Source organism: Macaca fascicularis, chromosome 3 (assembly GCF_037993035.2).
Source record: "Macaca fascicularis isolate 582-1 chromosome 3, T2T-MFA8v1.1".
Classification (NCBI taxonomy): Eukaryota; Metazoa; Chordata; class Mammalia; order Primates; family Cercopithecidae; genus Macaca; species Macaca fascicularis.
In genome coordinates, this window is record NC_088377.1 from 162,872,858 (window position 1) to 162,895,090 (window position 22,233).

The following is a 22,233-nucleotide window of genomic DNA, read 5'->3' on the forward strand; positions in this document are numbered from 1 at the left end:
TCATACTTTACATACCTCAGTCATTTGTCTTCATTGCAGCAACATGAACAGGAGGCTGATCTTGGGTGGAAAGTTGGAACAAGTTTTCCCCTCTGAACATTAGGTGAACATGGGACACTTTTGAACTTTAAATGTATCCAAACAATTTCATTTACAGATTTATTTCACTTGTAGGTTTTTGTACATGTACATAGGTTTTGTGATATACAATTGTGTTGAATTAAAGGAGAATCAATTGAAAAAAAGGAAGCTATATATTCAATGATACTTTCACACATTTCTTTAAATAGATATCCACCTCTTTATAAATGCTGAATGGAACACAGAAATTATGAGAACATAATTTTGTAAACACAGAGTGAAATATGTAGGAAATAGTTTAGAAATATGAAAATCAAATTTACAACTGTAAAAACTTAGAAGCCTGACCTAACTGAATTAAACAAGCCTTTATTTTGTTTGTCAGTGGAAAACAGTTCAGAATTTCAACCAGTAATAAAATATCTGAGAGGGGAGTGCAATTAAGAAAGGGAAATATAAAAAGGCAATATTTACAAAAAGTACTTAAACTCAGCTGTTAAAACAGGGAATGTAACTTAAATTTTTAAGTAATGTTTTCACGTTAAGTAGTGTCTTGGACTTAAAGGTGTTTAAATTTTCAAAGTGTGGCTAATTTATAATAATATGCTCTGACTAATATGTGAATTCCATTATGGTTATGTAATTCATTGTTGCCTGTGAGTTTCAGTAAATCAGTCAGATATAAGGAAAGAGTGCAACTCACTCTTACCAGGAAATGATGACTTACACATGATGCCCTCCTTCAGCATTCAATAAGTACTACAACAGTCCAGACATAATGGCAATGTAGACAAATAATTTTGTTCCAAGCAGCTAGAAGAGCTATGCCTAGGTGATGTTATATAGTTGCTCGCTTCGGTCTTTTTTTTTTTTTTTTTTTTTTCGCCAGACTTTATGTCTGAGAATGATTTGCGTGTCAGTCTTTTATTTGTTTTTGACTGCAAACATCAATTTGCCTGCTCATCTACATCCAACTTAATTAAAATGCACAATTGGAAAACATTTATTGTAACCACATCACATTTCACAGAGGGATGCTTTGTTGAGCTAGATTTTCATCATGACCTAAATGTCATTAGCCGTCTGACCAGCCTCAGCTTTGTATTACAACTGAACCACCCCTTTCATCATTTAGAAATGCGTGTTTCTTAGGAGATCAGTGGTTTTCGACCTTAGGGCTCATTGGAATCACTGTAGAGCTTTCTAAATATATGCGTTATGCTTGGCTCTGGACTAGATGTAACAAATAAGACTCCTCCTCACCTCACTTTTATTTCCCGTATCAATAGCAATGTGAAAGCTCTCCGGTAAACAGGCATTACCTGGATTCATGGACAATTAGCTCTTACTGCACTCCTACATAACTTCCCCTTTGGGCAGATTCTAGTGGGTTCCTGTTAACTAGGCTCAGTCTTGTGTTGAAATCTACATGCACTTTATTAGATCCAGAGAAATGTTACCACTTCTGTAAATATTGATGATAAAACTGAGGTGATGCAGGAGGAAAGAAAGGAAAAAGGAAAATGATTTTAAGTTTTTTCTTTTTCTTTTCTTATCTATTGATACTACATGTATCCAATTCTCTTCCTGCCACAACAGATCAGAAGACTCTGAGAAGCTAACTACCTTTGTATTGATTCAACCTAGATAGCCACCAAATTGCCTTTTATTTCTAACTTGTTTCTTTAACTATGTCCTGGTTACTTTTGGTAATGCTGGAGAAAAGAGGTTATGGATTAAAATATTTAAAAGTCTAAGTATTACCATTGTTAGTTCCCTTCAAGAAGAAACAAAATGAGATAAAAATCTTTTCATTGTACATTTAAATTAAAAGTTCCCAGAGTCTTGCTTGTATTGTTACCAATAAATGGTATTGGTAAGAAGTGATGTTTCTTGATAGTATTCGTCTCAGGAAACCAACTTCTCAAAATAAAAGACCTTTCAGGCATCACACAAATTAAAATTTCGCCTGTCACATACTTCCCACTTCTGCTAGTTCGTAGGTGGAAAAATCTGAACAGAGGGTTTAGTTTTTCCCCAGGAAGAATTAGCATGTAAGAGAACGTGGTAGAGAATAGCTAAGCATTCATCAAAGTCAGTTTCTCTTCTCCATGGCATACAACTTGACTATATTTCTCAGTGTCTCCTGACATTAGGTATTTGGCCATGAGACTGAGTTCTAACCAGTGGAATGTGATTAGCAATGATGTGGCCAGCTTCCAGGGCTGGCCCATAGAAAACCTGACAGCTTCTTTTTTCCTTCCTTCGGTTGGGTGTCAACGTCCAGAGAGTTCCTAGAAGCCATAATTGAAGACACAGTCCAGTCATCCTGGGACCCTAAATGACCTCCCTGCCCCACCCCTGTACATAAACCTGCCTTGAATCACCTGGACTATTTTTCTGAGAGAGAAATAAACTTTAATTTGGTTTGAGCTATTATAAGTTTTTTTGGGCTATCTGTTACAGTACTTAGCTTATCTCATCTAATACAGGGATTATGCAACTCAGAAACTGGAAATAAAAACAAAGATAATTAAAGGATTTTATAATAAGCCTATTCATATAGTTTGGACGTTTGTTTCCTCCAAGTCTCATGTTGAAATGTGATCCCCAGTGTTGGAAGTGGGACCTGTTGGAAGTTATTTAGGTCATGGGGATGGATCCTTCATGAATACTTTGGTGCCTTCCCCACAGTAATTACTCACAGCAATTAGAGAGGTCTTGCTTGTTAGTTCACATGAAAGCTAGTTGTTTAAAAGAGCCCAGCATCTCTCCTGCTCCTTCTCTTGCCCTGTGATATGCCTCCTCCCTCTTCACCTTCTGCCATGTGTAAAACCTTCCTGAGACCTCACCAGAAATCGAGCAGATGCTGGTGCCATGCTTGTATAGCCTGCAGAACTGTGAGCCAAATAAATCTTTTTTCTTCTTCATCAATTACCCAGTCTCAGGCATTCTTTTATAGTGATGCAAGACCGACTAATATAACAATTTAAAAACAAGCTCAAGTTTTTGTAGAGCCTAAGAATATTACCTCCTTTTAGTTCCTATGGTTCATGATGCTGTGAAAAAGAATGGGAAAATATCGACTCCTGTATACTTTGTGGTAGCTCACACTGCGTGCAGAGTCATGGGAGTAGAACAGATGCAAAACTCTTCTAAACATACCTTTGTGTTTAAAACCACATCACATTTTTTCTCTTTGCTTATCCAAAAAAGAAACAATACCCATGCATGCTAATGTAAGGCAATAAGTTTCACAGGGGAGAGAAAGAATTATTTATAAATGGTATGTCTAGTCATAAACATTTGTTATGATAATCTAGGCCTTTTAAAACAGAAGTTGTTCCTCAAAACAAATAATCTGCAAAATTCCTTTTTAAAAATCTACCAAACTGAATGGCCTAAAAGATATAGAGATTGAATAGGAATCATATAACTGAAACGATTCACTCTTTAATTCCTGACAGTATTTTCTTTTTTTATTATTTATTTATTTTTTTGTTGTTTTACTTTAAGTTCTATGGTACATGTGCACAACGTGCAGGTTTGTTACATATGTATACATGTGCCAGGTTAGTGTGCTGCACCCGTTAACTCGTTATTTACATTAGGTATATCTCCTAATGCTATCCCTCCCCCCTCTTCCCACCCCTGGCAGGCCCCAGTATGTGATGTTCCCCACCCCGTGTCCATGTGTTCTCATTGTTCAATTCCCACCTATGAGTGAGAACATGCAGTGTTTGGTTTTCTCTCCTTGCAATAGTTTGCCCAGAATGATGGTTTCCAGGTTCATCCATGTCCCTATAAAGGACATGAAGTCAATGAAGTCATCCTTTTTTATGGCTGCATAGTATTCCGTGGTGTATATGTGCCACATTTTCTTAATCCAGTCTATTATCGATAGACATTTGGGTTGGTTCCAAGTCTTTGCTATTGTGAATAGTGCCACAATAAACACACGTGTGCATGTGTCTTTATAGCAGCATGATTTATAATCCTTTGGGTATATACCCAGTAATGGGATGGCTGGGTCAAATGGTATTTCTAGTTCTAGATCCTTGAGGAATCGCCACACTGTCTTCCACAATGGTTGAACTAGTTTACAGTCCCACCAACAGCATAAAAGCATTCCTATTTCTCCACATCCTCACCAGCACCTGTTGTTTCCTGACTTTTTAATAATCGCCATTCTAACTGGTATGAGATGGTATCTCATTGTGGTTTTGATTTGCATTTCTCTGATGGCCAGTGATGATGAGCATTTTTTCCTGTGTTGGCTGAATAAATGTCTTCTTTTGAGAAGTGTCTGTTCATATCCTTTGCCCACTTTTTAATGGGGTTGTTTGATTTTTTCTTGTAAATTTGTTTAAGTTCTTTGTAGATTCTAGATATTAGCCCTTTGTCAGATGGGTAGATTGTAAAAATTTTCTCCCATTCTGTAAGTTGCCTGTTCACTCTGATGGTAGTTTCTTTTGCTGTGCAGAACCTCTTTGGTTTAATTAGATCCCATTTGTCAATTTTGGCTCTTGTTGCCATTGCTTTTGGTGTTTTAGTCATGAAGTCCTTGCCCATACCTATGGCCTGAATGGTACTGCCTAGGTTTTCTTCTGGGGTTTTTATGGTTTGGGGCCTAACATTTAAGTCTTTAATCCATCTTGAACTGATTTTTGTATAAGGTATAAGGAAGGGATCCAGTTTCAGATTTCTACAGATGGCTAGCCAGTTTTCCCAGCACCATTTATTAAATAGGGAATCCTTTCCCCATTTCTTGTTTTTCTCAGGTTTGTCAAAGATCAGATGGTTGTAGATGTGTGATTATTTCTGAGGGCACTATTCTGTTCCATTGGTCTATATCTCTGCTTTGGTATAGTACCATGCTGTTTTGGTTACTGTAGTCTTGTAGTATAGTTTGAAGTCAGGTAGCATGATGCCTCTAGCTTTGTTCTTTTTGCTTAGGATTGTCTTGGCAATGTGGGCTCTTTTTTGATTCCATGTGAACTTTAAAGTAGTTTTTTCCAATTCTGTGAAGAAAGTTATTGGTAGCTTGATGGGGATGTCATTGAATCTATAAATTACCTTGGGTAGTATGGCCATTTTCACGATATTGATTCTTCCTATCCATGAGCATGGAATGTTCTTCCATTTGTCTGTGTCCTCTTTTATTTCACTGAGCAGTGGTTTGTAGTTCTCTTTGAAGAGGTCCTTCACATCCCTTGTAAGTTGGATTCCTAGGTATTTTATTCTCTTTGAAGCAATTGTGAATGTGAGTTCACTCATGATTTGGCTCTCTGTCTGTTATTGGTGTATAGGAATGCTTGTGAGTTTTGCACATTGATTTTGTATCCCAAGACTTTGCTGAACTTCCTTATCAGCTTAAGGAGATTTTGGGCAGTGGGGTTTTCTAAATATACAATCATGTCATCTGCAAACAGGGACAATTTGACTTCCTCTTTTCCTAATTGAATATCCTTTATTTCTTTCTCTTGCCTGATTGCCCTGGCCAGAACTTCCAACACTATGTTGAATAGGAGTGGTGAGAGAGGGCATCCCTGTCTTGTGCCAGTGTTCAAAGGGAATGCTTCCCGTTTTTGCCCATTCAGTATGATATTGGCTGTGGGTTTGTCATAAATAGCTCTTATTATTTTGAGATACATTCCATCAATACCTAGTTTATTGAGAGTTTTTAGCATGAAGTGCTGTTGAATTTTGTCAAAAGCCTTTTCTGCATCTATTGAGATAATCATGTGGTTTTTGTGTTTGGTTCTGTTTATATGATGGATTACTTTTATTGATTTGCATATGTTGAACCAGCCTTGCATCCCAGGAATGAAGCCCACTTGATCATGGTGGATAAGCTTTTTGATGTGCTGCTGGATTTGGTTTCCCAGTATTTTATTGAGGATTTTTGCATTGATGTTCATCAGTGATATTGGTCTAAAATTATCTTTTTTGTTGTTGTGTCTCTGCCAGTTCCTGACAGCATTTTCAAATTGTGTGATATGCACATTAAAAGGCTGACATTTTGAAGTTAGACATCTTGTAGTTAGAAATATCAATCTCTTACAAAAATTGCTTTTCCAACAGAACAATCAATATTAAAATTACAACTGAATTTTCATTGTAGTTATACTTTATTATTTCCATCTTTCATGAATGGAAAGGCACTAGAATAACATAATCCTCTAGAAATCCCAGAGCTATGTCTGCTAGGTTCAAATTTGTTATTGAGATATTTGTGACTTAGAAGAGCTTGTCGTGCAAATGACAATGGTGATACTTCCTTCTCCCATGCAGGTAGCTCTTGCTAGTCACTAATCAGCAATGGGGTCACCTGGGACCCATTCTGAGAGCATTGGTTTGCTTAGGATGGCGATCTCTCTTCTAGTCCTCCATACAGAACTTTCCAGCCACCCTTCAAGTCCTGCTGGAGATCAGGAGGAGGTTTGGTAGGGCAGGAGAGAAATAGCTGTGACTTAGACATTTCCTATTTTTGCTGCCATTTTCTCTAGAGGAGCTAACAAATTTTAAGTGCCTAACAAGGTGGCATACATTCATTTTGTGCTTACATTTTGTGCATACATACATTTTGTGCCAAGAATATAAGAAGTATTTAACATCACATTTAAGTCCTCCTACATGGAGCTCTGTTTCTCTCCACTGTACGCATAATGAAATGAACCCTTGGAGAGGTCACATAATTTGTCTAAAATCATCTATTTAATAAATAATAGTACCTAAGAACTCTGAAATAGGACTGTTGTGCTGCTGACATGCTTTGGTGGGCTGCTTTTTCACATATAAACTCACAGAAAATACTGGAAATCTAGGAATTTTGTTGTTGTTTTTCTAAGTAATGTATACCCCCTTTGATTTTTCTCAACCTTTGTATTGCTCAGCATAGCCCACAATACAGATATGTAGGGAGCTTGCTGGCTGCGTGGGGATACCCTAGGAGGGACTGCACCTTGATACTGAAATGAAAAGAAACTACAAGAAAAACTCATACTGGCGATTTAGTTTAAAACAACATCTCAAAGGTCTTTGAATTGTATCATCAAAGGGCTGAATTGTATCCCCTCCACTAAATTCATACATTGACATTCTAACCCCCAGTACCTCATAATATGTCTGTATTTAGAGACAGGGCCCTTGAAGAGCTGATTAAGGTAAAATGAGGTCCTATGTGTGGGGCCTACTTAATCCAATATGACTGGGATCTTTAAGAAGAGATTAGGACATAGACAGAGGAAAGACACAAAGAAAAGACAGCCACCTACAAGCCAGAGAGGGCCTTGGAAGGAACTAACCCTACTAGCTACTTGATCTTGGGACTTCTAGCCTCCAGAAATATGAGAAAAATAATTTCCGTTGTTGAAGCCACACAGCCTGTGGTACTTTCTTATGGCAGCCCTAGCAAACCAATACTAATGGAGTTGCATAACTGCTGATATCTAAAATTAAGAGCATTCCTAATTATACAATGTTCCTCTTTAAAAATCAGAAATGTAGGCAAGAAAATCAAACATAAATAGTGAAAGGTTGAATGTAGAAAGAAGAAATTCAAGTTATTTCTCAAACTATTTTATTATACTGGAATGTTATTGCTCCAAATGCAACCTGGCTGAGAGGATCTATGACTGAGCCCTTGAAATCTTGTTATTCGGGGTAGCCTAATGATGCTTAGGATTGCACTACTTGAGCTCAAGGCAAATCAGAGAAGCTGTCTAGATTTCTTCACGCAGCTACTTGGATACACTTACCGTGGAAAGACTTTAAACCTTTTCAGATTCTCACTAAATTTTCTGCAGGTGGACAAATACAGAAATACCTGAGAAATGATGGCAATGCCTGCCGTTAAAGTCAGAAGAAAACATGTGTATGACTAATGGAAAGAGAAATCTCAAAAGAAAGAAAAAAGCTGAAGAATGAATTAAATCTTATCTGAAGACATTAGAAGGGATTGTCTATGACAAAAGTCCCTTTGACTTTCAAGTCACTACTTATTTTTAAAGTGCATGCATAGTACTATAGGGGAAAATTAGAATTAGAAATTGACTTTGACCTCAAATATCTCTTGATAGGCTATGAGAAAAAAGATGCAGACACAAAAAGCCATAATTTCATGAGGCTTCTGTAAAATCTGTAAGGGCAGTCAAAATGTAATAAAATCAAAGAGAGCAGCAAAAGTAATTGTGGCTAGGGGCACTGGATGAGACAGCATTCACGCAGGGTCTGGAAGGCGACAAGTGGGGTTGCAGAGGGAAGAACTTTCAAGGCAGACAGACTAACATAAGAAAAAGCAGATGTTGAATGCAAATCATGTTTAGCAGAAAAGTAGAAGTCTAACATGTTTACATAAAGGGAAGCATGAAGAGGATGGGGCCCTTCACCTTGCACTTAAAGGACCTGGGTTTGAATCCTGGGTTCTCCATTTAGTAGATTTATGTCCTCCATCTTCCTGAGCCTCAAATTTCTCATCTGTGAGAAGGAGATACTGAATCAAAACCTCACAATTGTGAAGATTAAAAGTGAGTAACCTGTGTGAAATCTCCACCTAGCAAAGACTGATATGCAATAAAAACTCAGTATATGTGAGAGGAACCTATAGGATTATGTAAGAAACAAGGAACCAATAAAGTTTTTGAGCACACAAATGAGATGACCAGAACTAGACATTTGGAAATTTATCGCAGCAATATTGTGTGTAGAATGAATTAAAAGACAGCCATTGTACAGGAAGGAAGACCCAGTAGGAGAGTATTACACTAGTGCAGGTTGGAGGCAGTGAAAGCCTGAACAGTGCTGCTGGGAATGAGCAGGAGGGGATGTGGGTAAGAGGCTTCATTGGAGAGAAAATGGCACTGGGATAGGCACCCTGGGACATGCACTGCTGTTCAGAAAATTAGATTCTGGTTCTGTGGCAGAACCAAGTAGACACGACCTCTATTGAGCTACCTCTGTGAATTCTCAGTTTGCACATCTATAAAATAAAAAGATTGGAAAATCCCTAAGTATTCCTAGAGCACTAAAATGCTTCATGCCTATTTGAATCAATAGAACTTGTTAAGCTGATTAAATGAGAAAGTAAAGAGCATAAGGGAGATATAAAAATTGAAGATAACCTGAAACAAGTGGTAAATATGAGTTAGTGGGTCAGTAGATGATGGCATTACTAAGAATATGGAAGAGACGAAAAGGAACAGGTTTGGAGAGAATATAATGAATGTTATTTCTAACAGTTTGAAGGACTGTCCTTCAAACAATTAGGTAGTGTTGTGAATATTCAAAATTTCATTATTTTAAACTATCTCCTCTACCATGTAAACATAAGCTTTTAAACAAATGCTTTCTCTTTAACTTATAGATTCTGTTCATTGGAGATTCAACCAACAGAGGGATCATGTACTATCTTATCGAAAGGCTGAATGAAACGTTGCAGGAATGGCAGAAAGTACATGGCACTAAATTCTATCACAACGTCAACGGTGGGAAGACTTTGATCAGTTATTCCTACTATCCCCAGTTCTGGATAAGCCCTTCACTGAGACCAACGTTTGAAAATGCACTTGAACACCTGTTGCAAAGGTACAATGAAACTATAATGAAAGACACAAAGCCCACAAAGTACTGATGTTCTACGAGCAGTCATCACTGCTCAACTGCTCACTGTACATCAAATGTGCTCAAAAGGTTAGATATCAAGTAAGGGGGCAGAAAACAAGTTGGAAATTACAAGGAGTCTTATGATCAAGATGCCTGATACAGTGAAATGTGAAGCAGTGCCTTTACAATGTTCACCTTCTGTTTTAGGGCAACATGTGTTGTTTTTCTTTCTGGATTTCAGATCACGCCCCCTAGAGAATACTGTCCAGACTGTATTGGTTGTTGGTGGAGTTCAGTGGCTTAATTCCAATCACCTGCAAATTATTCACAAAGTTTTGAAGAGGTAAATGTCTGTAACAATAATTGTCATTAGTATTCTAAGTCAAAAAAGTTACTATGGATGTGACTGAGTTTTATCCAGATTTTATTTAAAGAACAACTTATAATTTAGCATTAAGTATTTAAAGTCTAGTTTAAAATACTAAAATAAAATAGTCTTGTATCCAGTCACAACATAGTTGTTCATTATCCAGATTTACATTTAGTAAAGATCAAAATGTGTCTGACACCTAAAACTCCATCTTTAAAAAAAAACCGTAATATACATCACATATATAAAACGAGCATTTAGTCTTATATTGCCAATTATCACATTCTGAAAGAATTCTATGGTATTTGTTTATATAAACAACAAACATCCAGAAGTGTAATTAAAGTTACTGACTTTAGAATTATAATTATCTCATTCAGGGAAAATTTACTCAATATCCTAGTGATCATCAAAACTTTGGGAATTGGATTTCATCTGCCAGTGGATGGAGTACATTTCTTAACACAGGTAAGCACATTTCCTCCAGGCTAGGTGAATTATAAGGATCCCTGCTGGAAAAAGACCCATAAGGCACTATATAATATTGAGTTATCTTCATGAAAGTAAAAAAAAGAGAATATACTTAAGGGTTATGTATTTTCAAATAAATTATAATTAATTTCATATAGCCCACAAATATGTTGTAAATAATCCACTGACTTAATAAAAGAGGACACAGAGTGTTGAACTATGCAAAAATAAAGAGCTGAGGGGTCTTACCCCACCAATTTTACATACACTTTTAAAGGCTATATTAAAAGTATTTCCTTTTGTCAGGTTCATGCTGAAACCACAAACAAAATTATCACTATCATGAGTCCTTTGGGAAAGAGCGGTCTTTTTGAAGATGACTTCAAACTGATTGCTTTATTTTAAAAATAGTCTTTGAAGTAGTATCATTGGTTTTTGCTGTAATTGGATATTAATCAATGAAAAGAGTAGGGGTCTCTGGCCAGTTGTTATAGAAGAGGGTAAATTAGCCTCAGCACTAAATAGAAGTTTCAGAAAAGAAAAGAAACATAGGATCTGTAGGGAAGAGAACCAGCTGCTCTTGCTTAAGCTATGGGACTTCTGGAGCAGCCAGAATTATTGGGCAATTTCAGAGTAATGACTCTGGTGAGCACTGGGAATTGGGGAGACAGAAAGCTGTCCATTTAATATGTAAGGAGGTTGAGATTTATATTTTTGTGTCTCTGTTGAGTGCTACTACCTTTCCGCAGCACAGAACACAAGACCCGCCAATTCTTTTCTCAAAAATGTGTCTGCCTGGACAGCAGATCTTCTGTGATGTAAAAACAGGAGAACTGGTAGAAAGTGGCCAAGGTACAGCCTCTAAATTCAGCATCTTGGAGTTAGCAGGGGTTAAGGTAATTCAAAATGAGTTGAGGCATTTAACATCTGGGATAGCCAAAGGGTTTAAGACCATTGGGGATCAAGAGAGGGGACCTTTGATAATGTCTTCCATGGGTTGAATCCCTTTAATGTTATTTGAAGACTACAGGTCGAGGTCCACAATTCATTCTTGAGGACTCCAGTAGCTCTACTGTGCCTCTTTGGTTGTAGCTCCTCACAGTAATTGGCATACTTGTGGCCTTTGCTTATACTTAGGTTACAATTCAGAATCAATTCACCTCAGCAAACATTTCCTCAGCACTTACTATGTGCCAGATACTGTGTTAAACATTATGACTGCCACCTGAACTTTGATGGTGCTCATCAATCTTTTCAAACTGAGTGAAGACAGAAGGAGAAAAGAAGAGGAAGGGCAAAGAACAGAAAAAACGAAAAGGGGATAATTGCAAGTGAAGGCAGAAAACAAATTCAAACTTTTCATCATGTGCTCATAGAGCCTTTCAGTGCTGGCTTCCTTCCTTCTCTGTAGACTTTATCCCTTGTGACCAGTGCATATGCACACAAGCGTGTGTGCACACACACACATTCACACTCACAACACCACTGAACTCAGTCAGGCTGAGCATATTTCAGTTTCTCAAGCACACCGTGCTCTCAGTCACCTCCAGACCTTTGAAATAAATCCCTGCTCCTTCTACTTGGAGTTGACTCCTCCACCACTCCCTCGTCTGGGTAACTTCCAGTTCCTCTTCAAATGTTAGCTTACATGCTAGTTCTTCAGAGAAAACCTCTTGACACACTAGACTGGGTTGGCTGCTCCTGCCATGAGCTCCTGTAACAGTGTCTTATGTCCTTACTCATGTCACTCAGCACCTATACTCCTTGGCTGTCTGTCTCCTGTGCTGGATGGTAATTGTGAGAGCAACAAGGGAGATGTGGGTTAGGGGAATTTGTTTGGCTTACACTGACAGCCCAAATGCCAAATACAATTCTCAGCACATAGTAGACCATCAAAAAATGCCTGGTGTACAAGTAAGTGTAGCAAGCGTAGTATCTAACAGGTGATTTTCCAACCCTTTGTCCTCTCCCTTCCTCCCACTTCTTGTAGGCCCCAGTGTCCATTGTTTCTATCTTTATGCATATTCAATATTCAGCTCCCACTCATTAGTGAGGAGATGCAGTATTTGATTTTCTGTTTCTGCATTATTTAGCTGATGGAAGGCTCCAGGTGCATCCATGTTTCTGTAAAAGACGTGATTGTGTTCTTTAGGCTGCATAGTGTTCTGTGGTAAATACGTACCACGTTGTCTTTATCTGATCAACTTTTGATGAGCACCTAGGTTGGTTCTATGTCTTTTCTGTGGTGAATAGTGCTGTGATGAACATACAAATCCATGTCTTTTTGGTAGGATGATTTATTTTCTTTTGGATACATATCAAGTAATGGGATTGCTGGGTCAAATGGTAGCTCTATTTTTAGTTCTTTAAGAAGCCTTCAAACTGCTTTCCACAGTGGTTGAATTAATTTATGTTTCCATGAACAGTTTATAAGCATTCCTGTTTTGCACAGCCTCACAAACATCTGTTAATTTTTCACGTTTCAGTAATAGCCATTCTGACGGGCTCAAGATGGTATCTCATGGTGGTTTTGATTTGCATTTCTGTGATGATTTGTGGCATTTAACATTTTTTCATGTCTGTTGGGTGCTTGTATGTTGTATTAGTCTACTTTGCATTGCTATAAAGAAATACCAGTGACGGGGCAAATTATAAAGAAAAGGGGTATTTTGGCTCACTGTTCTGCAGACTATACAAGAAGCATGGCACCAGCATCTGCTCTGGTGAGGCTTCAGGAAGCTTACAATCATGACAGAAGGCTAAGGGAGAGCAAGTGTGCCACATGACAAGAGTCACATAAGGAGAGAGGGAGAAGGAGAGAGATAGAGGGAAGGTGCCAGATTATTTTAAACAACCAGATCTTGTGTGAACTCATTACTGTGGAGAAGGCACCAAGCTCTTCATGAAAGGTCCCCTCCCATGACCCAAACACCTCCCACTAAGCCTCACCTTCAACACTGGGGTTCACATTTCAACATGAGATTTGGAGGGGACAAATATTCAAATCATATGTCTTCTTTTGAGAAATGTCTACCACTTTTTAATGGGTTTGTTTTCTACTTGCTGATTTAAATTACTTATGGATTCTAGATATTTGAACTTCGTTGGATCCATAGTTTGCAAATATTTTCTCCCATTCTGTAGATTGTCTGTTTGCTCTGTTGATAGTTTATTTTGCTGTGCATAGCTCTTTAGTTTAATTGGGTGCCACTTGTCAGTTTTTGGTTTCATTACAATTGTTTTTAAGGTCTTGGTCATAAATTCTTTGCAAAGGCCAGTGTCCAAAATGGTATTTACTAGTTTTCTCCTAGGATTTTTATAGTTTGAGGTCTTACATTTAAGTTTTTAATCCATCTTGAGTTAATTTTTATATATGGTAATAGGTAAGGATCCAGTTTCATAATTTTGCCTATAGAGAGCCAGTTATCCCAGCAGTATTTATTAAGGGTCCTTTTCCCATTGCTTATTTTTGTTGAGTTTGTTGAAATAAGTTGGTTGTAGGTGCAGCTTTTTTCTGGGTTCTATATTCTCCTTCATTGGTCTATGTGTCTGTTTTTGTACCAAAACCATGCTGTTTTGGTCATTGTAGTCTTATAGTATAGTTTGAAGTCACATAATGTGATGTGTTGGCTTTATTCTTTTTGTTTAGGATTGTTTTGGTTATTAGGGCTCTTTTTTGGTTCCACACGAATTTTAGAGTAGTTTTCTCTAATTCTGTAAAAAATGGCATTTGTAATTTGATAAGAATAGCATTAAATCTGTAGATTGCTTTCGGCAGTAATGTTAATTTTTAAATTGAGAATTTTAGATATTTTATGAGTCTTTGTGGGCAATAAATTTAACCACTTTTTACTGAAGAATTTCAAAACTGTGTGCCACAATAGATATTGCTGTTTTATACATAAATGATTACATGTATGTTTTGAATTAAAAAAAAAAATAGAACACATCTTTATTTAAGAAATGCATGTGAAATTCCTTATCTTACACTATGACTAATCCCAGTAAAAAAGACATTTACATAATTTCCACCTAATTTATTGAATCATAAAACAATCCTCTGTTAATAAAAACTTTCATTCTTCTGCTTTCCAATCAGAGTGAAGTACAGAACTTATGGAAAGAAAATTTGATTATTCTGGATACTGCAAAAAAATATGGCTATGAAGTCGTTGACACATTCACTATAACAATGGGGCGTTACAAAGAGTTTCTGCAGGGAAAGTGTGGATGTCATTTCCATGAGGTATTTGTGCTGGCTTTCTGAGTTTTATAGCTTTTGATTTTTTAAATTGTTTGTTGTATCTTTAATTGTATTGTCACTCTTATTTTGCATGAAACAAAAAACAATGTCAGATGAAGATTAAATGATATGTTCATCATCACTCAGCCAAGGCATATAGTAACCACAACTTTAGCTCTACCAAATGAGATGTTAAAAAATTTATGTTTGTTTAGACACTTCAAAACTAGGACAATTGGTCAATGCAGGCAGGAATATGGGAACCTGGAGGGCACTTATTTTCTCTAACAGACTTCAAGCCTTCCCATCAGAAATTGCATCCAAAAAAAGGTGGCAAAGTTTTTCAGTAGCAGCAGCTTGCAAAGCATGACTACTTAATGTGCTAAACTAAGGAATAACATTCTTTCATTGCCTAGTCCAATGCATAACAGGAGGACCTGTGTTTTGAGTAGGGTCCCCCCCACCAGAGTGAAAATGATTTTATCTTTAACCTATAAATAGGTTTAAGCTGATAAGGTGATAGCCTAAAACAATTTTATTCTTTTTCCTCCTGTCCTTTTGAACCCTCTGTGGATTACTTCCTCCCTAACCCTTGAGTAAAAATCTTGGTCAGGACCCGTAAGTTTAACACCACTTTCAGATAACAAAAAGGTCTCCAGTCACCTTCAGGCATAGGAGTATCACATCAATACTAAAAGTGTCCCATTCTGGGTCATAACTACATAAGTCATTTTCCTCCCCCAGCTTAGGTTTCCCTCAGTCTCAAAAGCCCGAATCAGGGGAGAGAAGGTAGGAGACTTACTTGCCATTTCCCCATCTTCATTCTCTACTTTTATTCTTCTACCCTTTTTTCTGCATTGATCAGAGTAGAGACGGGATGCTAAGGACAAGAAGAGTCTTATTTGACTAGTACAAGCATAACCCCATGATGTGCTCTCTGAGTCTAGCATGCTACTTCTTTCTTTTATGGGTGCTTTTGTGAATTGCCTTGGAGAGCCCCCTCCCCACCAGTGAAACTTTCTGGCTCCAACTTCCTTGATGGCAGTAATACCTCTCCTCCAACTAGATCCCTTTTTTGGCTCTTTGGTATCCAACTGTCCATCGCTCTGTTGAGGATCATGTTGCTCCTCCAGGCATCTTTTTGGAAAATATTCAAAATAGCACTAGGCTTGCTATACTTTGAACTATAGAAATAAATACACTTGATCTACAGAAATATTAATGCGTTGTTGCTCTGTTGTTGCTGGAAATACAGTTAGTTCCCAGTGAAGCTTTCTCTCTCACTCTCTCTGCCACTCTAAAGCTGATCTTTAGCCACAGTATATCATACCAGTTCTAATGTTTCCCAAACCCGAAGAGACATGTGTTCGGCTCTCTTGAAGGCTCCTCTCACTTGGCTTAGAGCAAAAATAAAACCACACCCCAATGGGGAAGAGGGCCCCAAAACATTGGAAAGCCCACACAGAAATTCCATCCCTTCCTCTTTGCCTCACAACTCTTTTGGTGAGACAAGGATATGGAAAACTGGATTTTGTCCATACTTTTGCAAGTCTTGCATAGGTTGTCCAGAAATTTCTTGGAATATGAGTTTTCTTGGCTTCTGTTATTTGTTGTAGGTTTCAGGAGATTCAGCTGAAACTGAGATGAAAAGCGCCTCGTTTTATCTTTCTATCAGATATTGATTCACTCTTTCTTGCTTGCCTTCTTTTGTAAACCAGGATGCATTTATTAGTGGGTTGACTAGTGAGGTGACAACTAAAGTTTCCTTCTGATTCTGTTTTTCAGCCCTTAGCTGACTGTCAGAATCCATCTTGGTGGGCTGGGTGCGGTAACTCACACCTGCAATCCCAGGACTTTGGGAGGCCGAGGCAGGTGGATCTCTTGAAGTCAGGAGTTTGAGACCAGCCTGCCAGCATGGTGAAAATACTCTACTACTAAATATACAAAAATTAGCCGGGTGTGGTGGTGTGTGCCTGCAGTCCCAGCTACTGGGGAGACAGAGGCAGGGGAATCACTCGAACCTGGGAAGTAGAGGTTGCAATGAGCTGAGATAGCCACCACTGCACTCCAGCCTAGGTGACACAGCAAGACTCCATCTCAAAGAGAAAACAAAAACAAAAAACAAAAACAAAAAAACCATCTTGGTCCCAAGAGTCTTACAAATACTAAAAACATTACTGACACTGCAGTAGTTGCTCTGTATGATTTACAGGTGGATTTACATTATCCTTTAATATGACCAAATGGAACTGCATTTCAGAGAAGTGAAAGCCTGCAGCCACAGTACAGAACATGACATTTTAAATTTTGACCTAGCAGCTTGAAGCTGGATCATGCTGTTGTGAACATATTTTAAGCTGTAGGATACTGTGTGTCTACTAATGTCTTCCACGAGAAAATATACAACCTTTAGAGTATTTATCCTATTTGCAAAAGTCAAGACTTAGAAATGCAAAGGCAGTAGCCTGGAAGAGAAAGAAGCAAAGATCTTGCAGCTGAGCCAGCTCAGGATCACAGCTGGCTAAAAAAGCAAGCCAGTGGTTGCCAAACCCACAGAAAACAGGGCTTTTGAAAGACAGCATATAGATTGATTTTGTTCATCTTTTAGAAAGAATTTTTATTTGTTTATTTATTTATTATTACATAATGTGTCTTCAATTCATATTTTTGTGGAAAGGTGTCCACTTTTCTTTTTTTAGCTTTAGTCCTCTGAAAGCCTAAAGAGGAAAATGTCCTCTAATAATTTCAACATGTCTCCAGTTAAAAACAGAAGATGTCCTTCCCACATGGTTATATGTCTCTCCCACCACTGCATCAACCAGTTCACATTAATAGCCATTGTATTCAGAAACCACAAAAAAGGCTCTTTGAACCATCAGCACTAGAATATTGGCTTATAATTATTACTGATTAAAATTATCGTTAAGTTGCATAGTAACAATGCTTCAAGCATGTCAGGTAAAGTCATTTTGCTTATTTGACTTTATAGTTTTTGGGGTGTAATTATCACATGCAACTCGCTTTTTCTTAAGTCTATTTCTGATGTAGGCAGTCTTGATAGCAAGCCATGTAAGTCTCCCCCAAATTATCTTAATTGATTTCAGAGTAGTGTTCTCTATTTTGAAGTTTTAATGTTTAAGCTAAAATAAGCTTCTGGGAGCATTTGCCTTTCCAGTCACAACATAATCTGATATGATCATCTTTTTCAGACTCCCTTCATCATAAAGTCTCTAAATTCATTCATCACTTAGGCAAAATTACTGCTTAACTCTTGAACAGTTTGTACCCCTTGTACCTCAGGAAGTCTCTAGAGCTGACACTGACATCTTATAATCTTTCTAAATCATCACCTAACATCTTAAGAGTGATGTAACAGCAATGTTAGCTTATTACAAGCAATCTAAAAAATCTAAAACTCTTTATAGAGGATGGTTTGCTAATGAATGCAGCAAGCTGGAAAAAAAAGTTGATGACTGGTCTCATGTCTAAAAAGTAAAAGGGCAAAAATTCTGTTGATAATCATTTTTCTCCTTTGTGCTCATCTTATGAGCCTGGCAAATAAAGCTTACCATAAAATACTAGCAAGAGTTGAAAAAAATTGTGTTAGAACCATAACAATTCTGGCTTGGGGGACTTTTATCTTCTGATGTTCAACTAAACTATTCCCACAATAGATTCAAGGATACCTGAGAAGGGTTGGTATAATCATTACAGTAAGATACTGATGTTTTTTCTTTGGTTTGTGGTTAGAATTCTGTCATAGACATAACAAACTTGCTTCAGTGAGCTCTTACCGCCATAGGTGAGATTAAAGGTCTTGAGGTGTTTCCTTCATCTGTCAAGGCACCAAAAGAGAATATGTTGCCACCAAGAATCCATAAACAATTTCCCAACTGGTGTGCATCAATTTTGACTAACATGTTCCTGCTGATTGGAAAAGCAGGTGTTTCTTTTTATGAGTGGAAATGGATTACGTTTTCCCAATGTTTACACAGGACAACAAACAGGATCCAGGTAGCTCTTGCCCAAGAGAAATTTTGGATGGTGCCTTCGGTTATGTGGCAAACACCTACTGTGAACAAGCTAAAACCTGGAAAAATTACAATAATGTTATCAACACAAACCTGACTGCAGAAGGGAAATATCCACGACCAATTGATATGTTATTATTCATTAGTCTAATAGATTATGCAGACCTTATATAATATCTTCCATTTTTGGCAAATGTAGCTACAGCTTTTGACTCAGTCAACAAGAAACATCTGGCATCAAACTGCCACTAATACCAGCAGGTTTCCTTTGATTCTGGTATTATAGAAAGAAGAAAAGAAGGGAGTTTTGGTTCTTTGTCAGAGATGGTTTCCCACTATTAATTTATCTTAACCCTATAATCTTTATTATTTAATCTTAATTAAATAAACAAAAGATTATTCGGCCTAGAAATAAAGTGTTTTACTTTCTCCTTTAAACTTTACAAGTTTACTATCTAACCACGATTTAAACATTTAAAAAAAGAAACTTTAAATTCATCTGGTTAAAAAATAATAATAATAATAATGACTCTTAGGAAAAAAAAAAAAAACAAAAGATCCAAATTTAACATAGTTAGCTGATATAGAAGAACCCAGAATTTAACTTTCAGCATGGCTACTTTAATGAATTAGTATGGAAATTTAATTCAATAGATATAGATATTTTTAAGTATCTACTCTATCTATCATCTATCTATCTATCTATCTAGCATTGTACTACTGCTGTAAAGTGAGTTAGAAGAGCATTTTACAGGACTCCCATAAGTATCTCAAAATCAACACATCCTTAAAGGAAGAATTAATATTTCCTTTAAACTTTCCTCCCCTCTAGTATTCCCTAATTTACTCTATCACACTGCCATTTATAAACTAGAGCCATCTTCGACTTTTGCTTATCTTTCTCCAGTCTCTTCACAACCCCTAACCAGCCAGTTACCAAATCCTGTTTACATGCTATATGTTTTCCACGTCTTTCTCCTACACTACATTCCAACTGCCTTGACCTTGTTTATTCTTTTACTAAATCATTCAACATTTATTTTGTGAGTCCAGTTATTGAGCTAAACAGTAGTAATATCAAAATAAATACAGTGTACTCTATGCCCTCAGGACATTGCAATCAGGGTCAGGCCTAAAAACCCATATTATGAAACAATACTTTCCATAGCACATCAGATATATGAATAAGATACTGTGAAATACCGAGAAGAGCCACTCAATCTGAGGATTAAGTATTTCTCCTTGAATTACCATCCAAGTTAATTGTTGAAGGATGAACAGGACTTAATCAAGGTAACAGGCTAATGGTGGAAGGAAGGCCATTGCAACCCCAGAGGATAATGTGAACCAAAGTAGCCCTGAAACACCTGATATTCTCATAATCACAGGCAATCCTGTATATAGTGGAACATAAATCACAAAAGAATTTGGAAAAAGTAGGTGCGGGCAAGATTATGGTAAGAGCTGGATGATCCTGTAGGTGGTGAAGACCCACTGAAAGGTTTTCAGGAGAGCAGTGAGATGGTCATGGTTTTGTTTCAAACAGTTAAGACTAATAACAGTGAGCAAGGAAAATTTGAAGAAGACCAAGTTAGAGAAGTTAGGGGATTTTTTTCCAGAAGTCAGGTGACAGATGGTAAAGTTCCATCCAAACCAGGACAGAGACAGCAAGTATAAGACAGATGTGGACAAAAGCAAGCCTGGTTTTAAAAAATGGTATCTGTAGATCTTATTGTGGCATGCGGGAGTGGGAAGAATCAAAGATGACTCCTAACTTGAGTGATGGATTAGGGAGCAAAACTGGCAATTGAGAGAGAGAATGACTGAAAAGGCACCATCTTAGGAAAAGATGATGAGTTCAATTTTGAACATGTTGTGTTTGAGTTGCCTGTAGGACATCCAGGTGGAGATCTCCAATGGGCAGTTGGATATACAAATATGACACTGGAGGGACCGGTAGGGATGAGAGAGAGCACAGGGAATCATCAGAAAATAGGTCGTAGTTGAAACCATGAATATAGATCATCCACAGAGCCCAGACTCATTGACATCCTGTGTGAACTGCAGAGTTTTGGTAGAGGTGCAAGTGTATTCCGTGTGGCAGAGAAGATGGCAAGTGGTGACGGCTGCATTGCCTGCACGTCATCGACAACCCACCTCTTCTTTCCCACCCTAATCCATTGCGCGATCTCTCAAGGGCTGTAGGCACTTAGCCCTGAATCCTCCTCTGAGCTGGCTTTGCCTCCTGCTGTTCCCAGTGAGTGAATTAAATAAGCCTTTGCCCTGTGCCCACTGTATGTGTGAAGTCATGCAGGTTACGTTTTTAACTTCCAAAGAAAGAAAAAAGAAAAGAAAATAGATCATCCAGAGAAAGTGAGTAGAGTGGCTGAGAAAGAAACTCCTGGAAACATCAATATTTAAGCAAAGTCTGGAGAAATAGGAGCATTTGAACTTAGAACATAAACTAATAGCAGGAAAACTCTAGTAGAAGGTGATGCCATGGAAAGCCACAGAGTAACCATTTGTGAAGAGGAGAGATAGAGACAGGGTCAGTGTTGTTAAATGTAATAGATCCATGAAGGTGAGGATTTCAAAATATTATTTTTGGCATGAAACAGGGGAGTCTTTTCGGATCATCTTAAGAGTGGTTTCGGTAAAATGTTGGGGAAAGAATTAGACTAGACTACATCGAAGAGGTATAGGAAGGTATAGAAAGGGGGATGATAACAGCTTTCAATAAATTAAAATAAGAAAGGGATAAAGATACTGGATTTCAAGGAGGAAAGACTGGCACATTTTTAAACAGAGGGGAAAGAATCAATACCAAGAGATAGAATAAAAATACAGGACAGAGAAGGACAGTTGGAGAAAGGCCCCTGAGGAGCAGGTCGAGGATTCAGGTATACAGTGTGTGGGGTGGCAAATGAACAAGATGGGGAGGAGGGTCTCTCCTTCCCTATCATTTCTTTGCCCTCAGCTATTGCAATACTTTTATCTCAGAGCCTCCAGTGTCAACTACTTGAATCCATCCTTCTTACCCCCTACCAGGAGAATGTTCCTATATTTCAAATTTGGTGTTGTCATTTAAAAATCTTTCAATGGCCCTGTACTGAAGATGAGTCACAGATTCCTACACTCCTTTTTAGAAACGTGGTTTCAAACAGTTCTTTTTGTGTAAAATGATTAGTGCTCATTCAATCATCTGTAAGTGAATTCTACTCTCTGCTACTAGCTGATTAGAGATCAGTGCCCAGTGAGAATGAATTCATTGGTCATGAGGGAGCCCAGCCTTTTCTGAGATGACTTGGTACAAAATCCTGTTTCAGAGGCAGTACCCTATATTGAATGGTGATAACACCGATTAAATCAGGGTCTCTCTCTTAAGAAGGATAATTAAATGGAGGGTCAACAAACAGTGAAAGTAACTTACGTTG

General features: G+C 37.7%; 1 protein-coding gene across 16 annotated transcripts in view; it reads left to right on the forward strand.

Annotated features, from left to right (window-relative positions):
- CPED1 (cadherin like and PC-esterase domain containing 1) overlaps positions 1-22,233 on the forward strand; it is a 310,448-nt gene that overhangs the window by 266,816 nt on the left and 21,399 nt on the right. For 14 of the 16 annotated variants that reach the window (XM_005550620.5, XM_074035873.1, XM_065542507.2 and 11 more), the window contains 4 exons: positions 9,446-9,666; positions 9,926-10,027; positions 10,435-10,522; positions 14,625-14,771. In XM_005550620.5, coding sequence (XP_005550677.3) covers positions 9,446-9,666; positions 9,926-10,027; positions 10,435-10,522; positions 14,625-14,771 — 558 coding nt within the window. The remainder of the gene's footprint in view (positions 1-9,445; positions 9,667-9,925; positions 10,028-10,434; positions 10,523-14,624; positions 14,772-22,233) is intronic. The other 2 variants (XM_045388505.3, XM_074035875.1) reach the window with 1 other exon arrangement.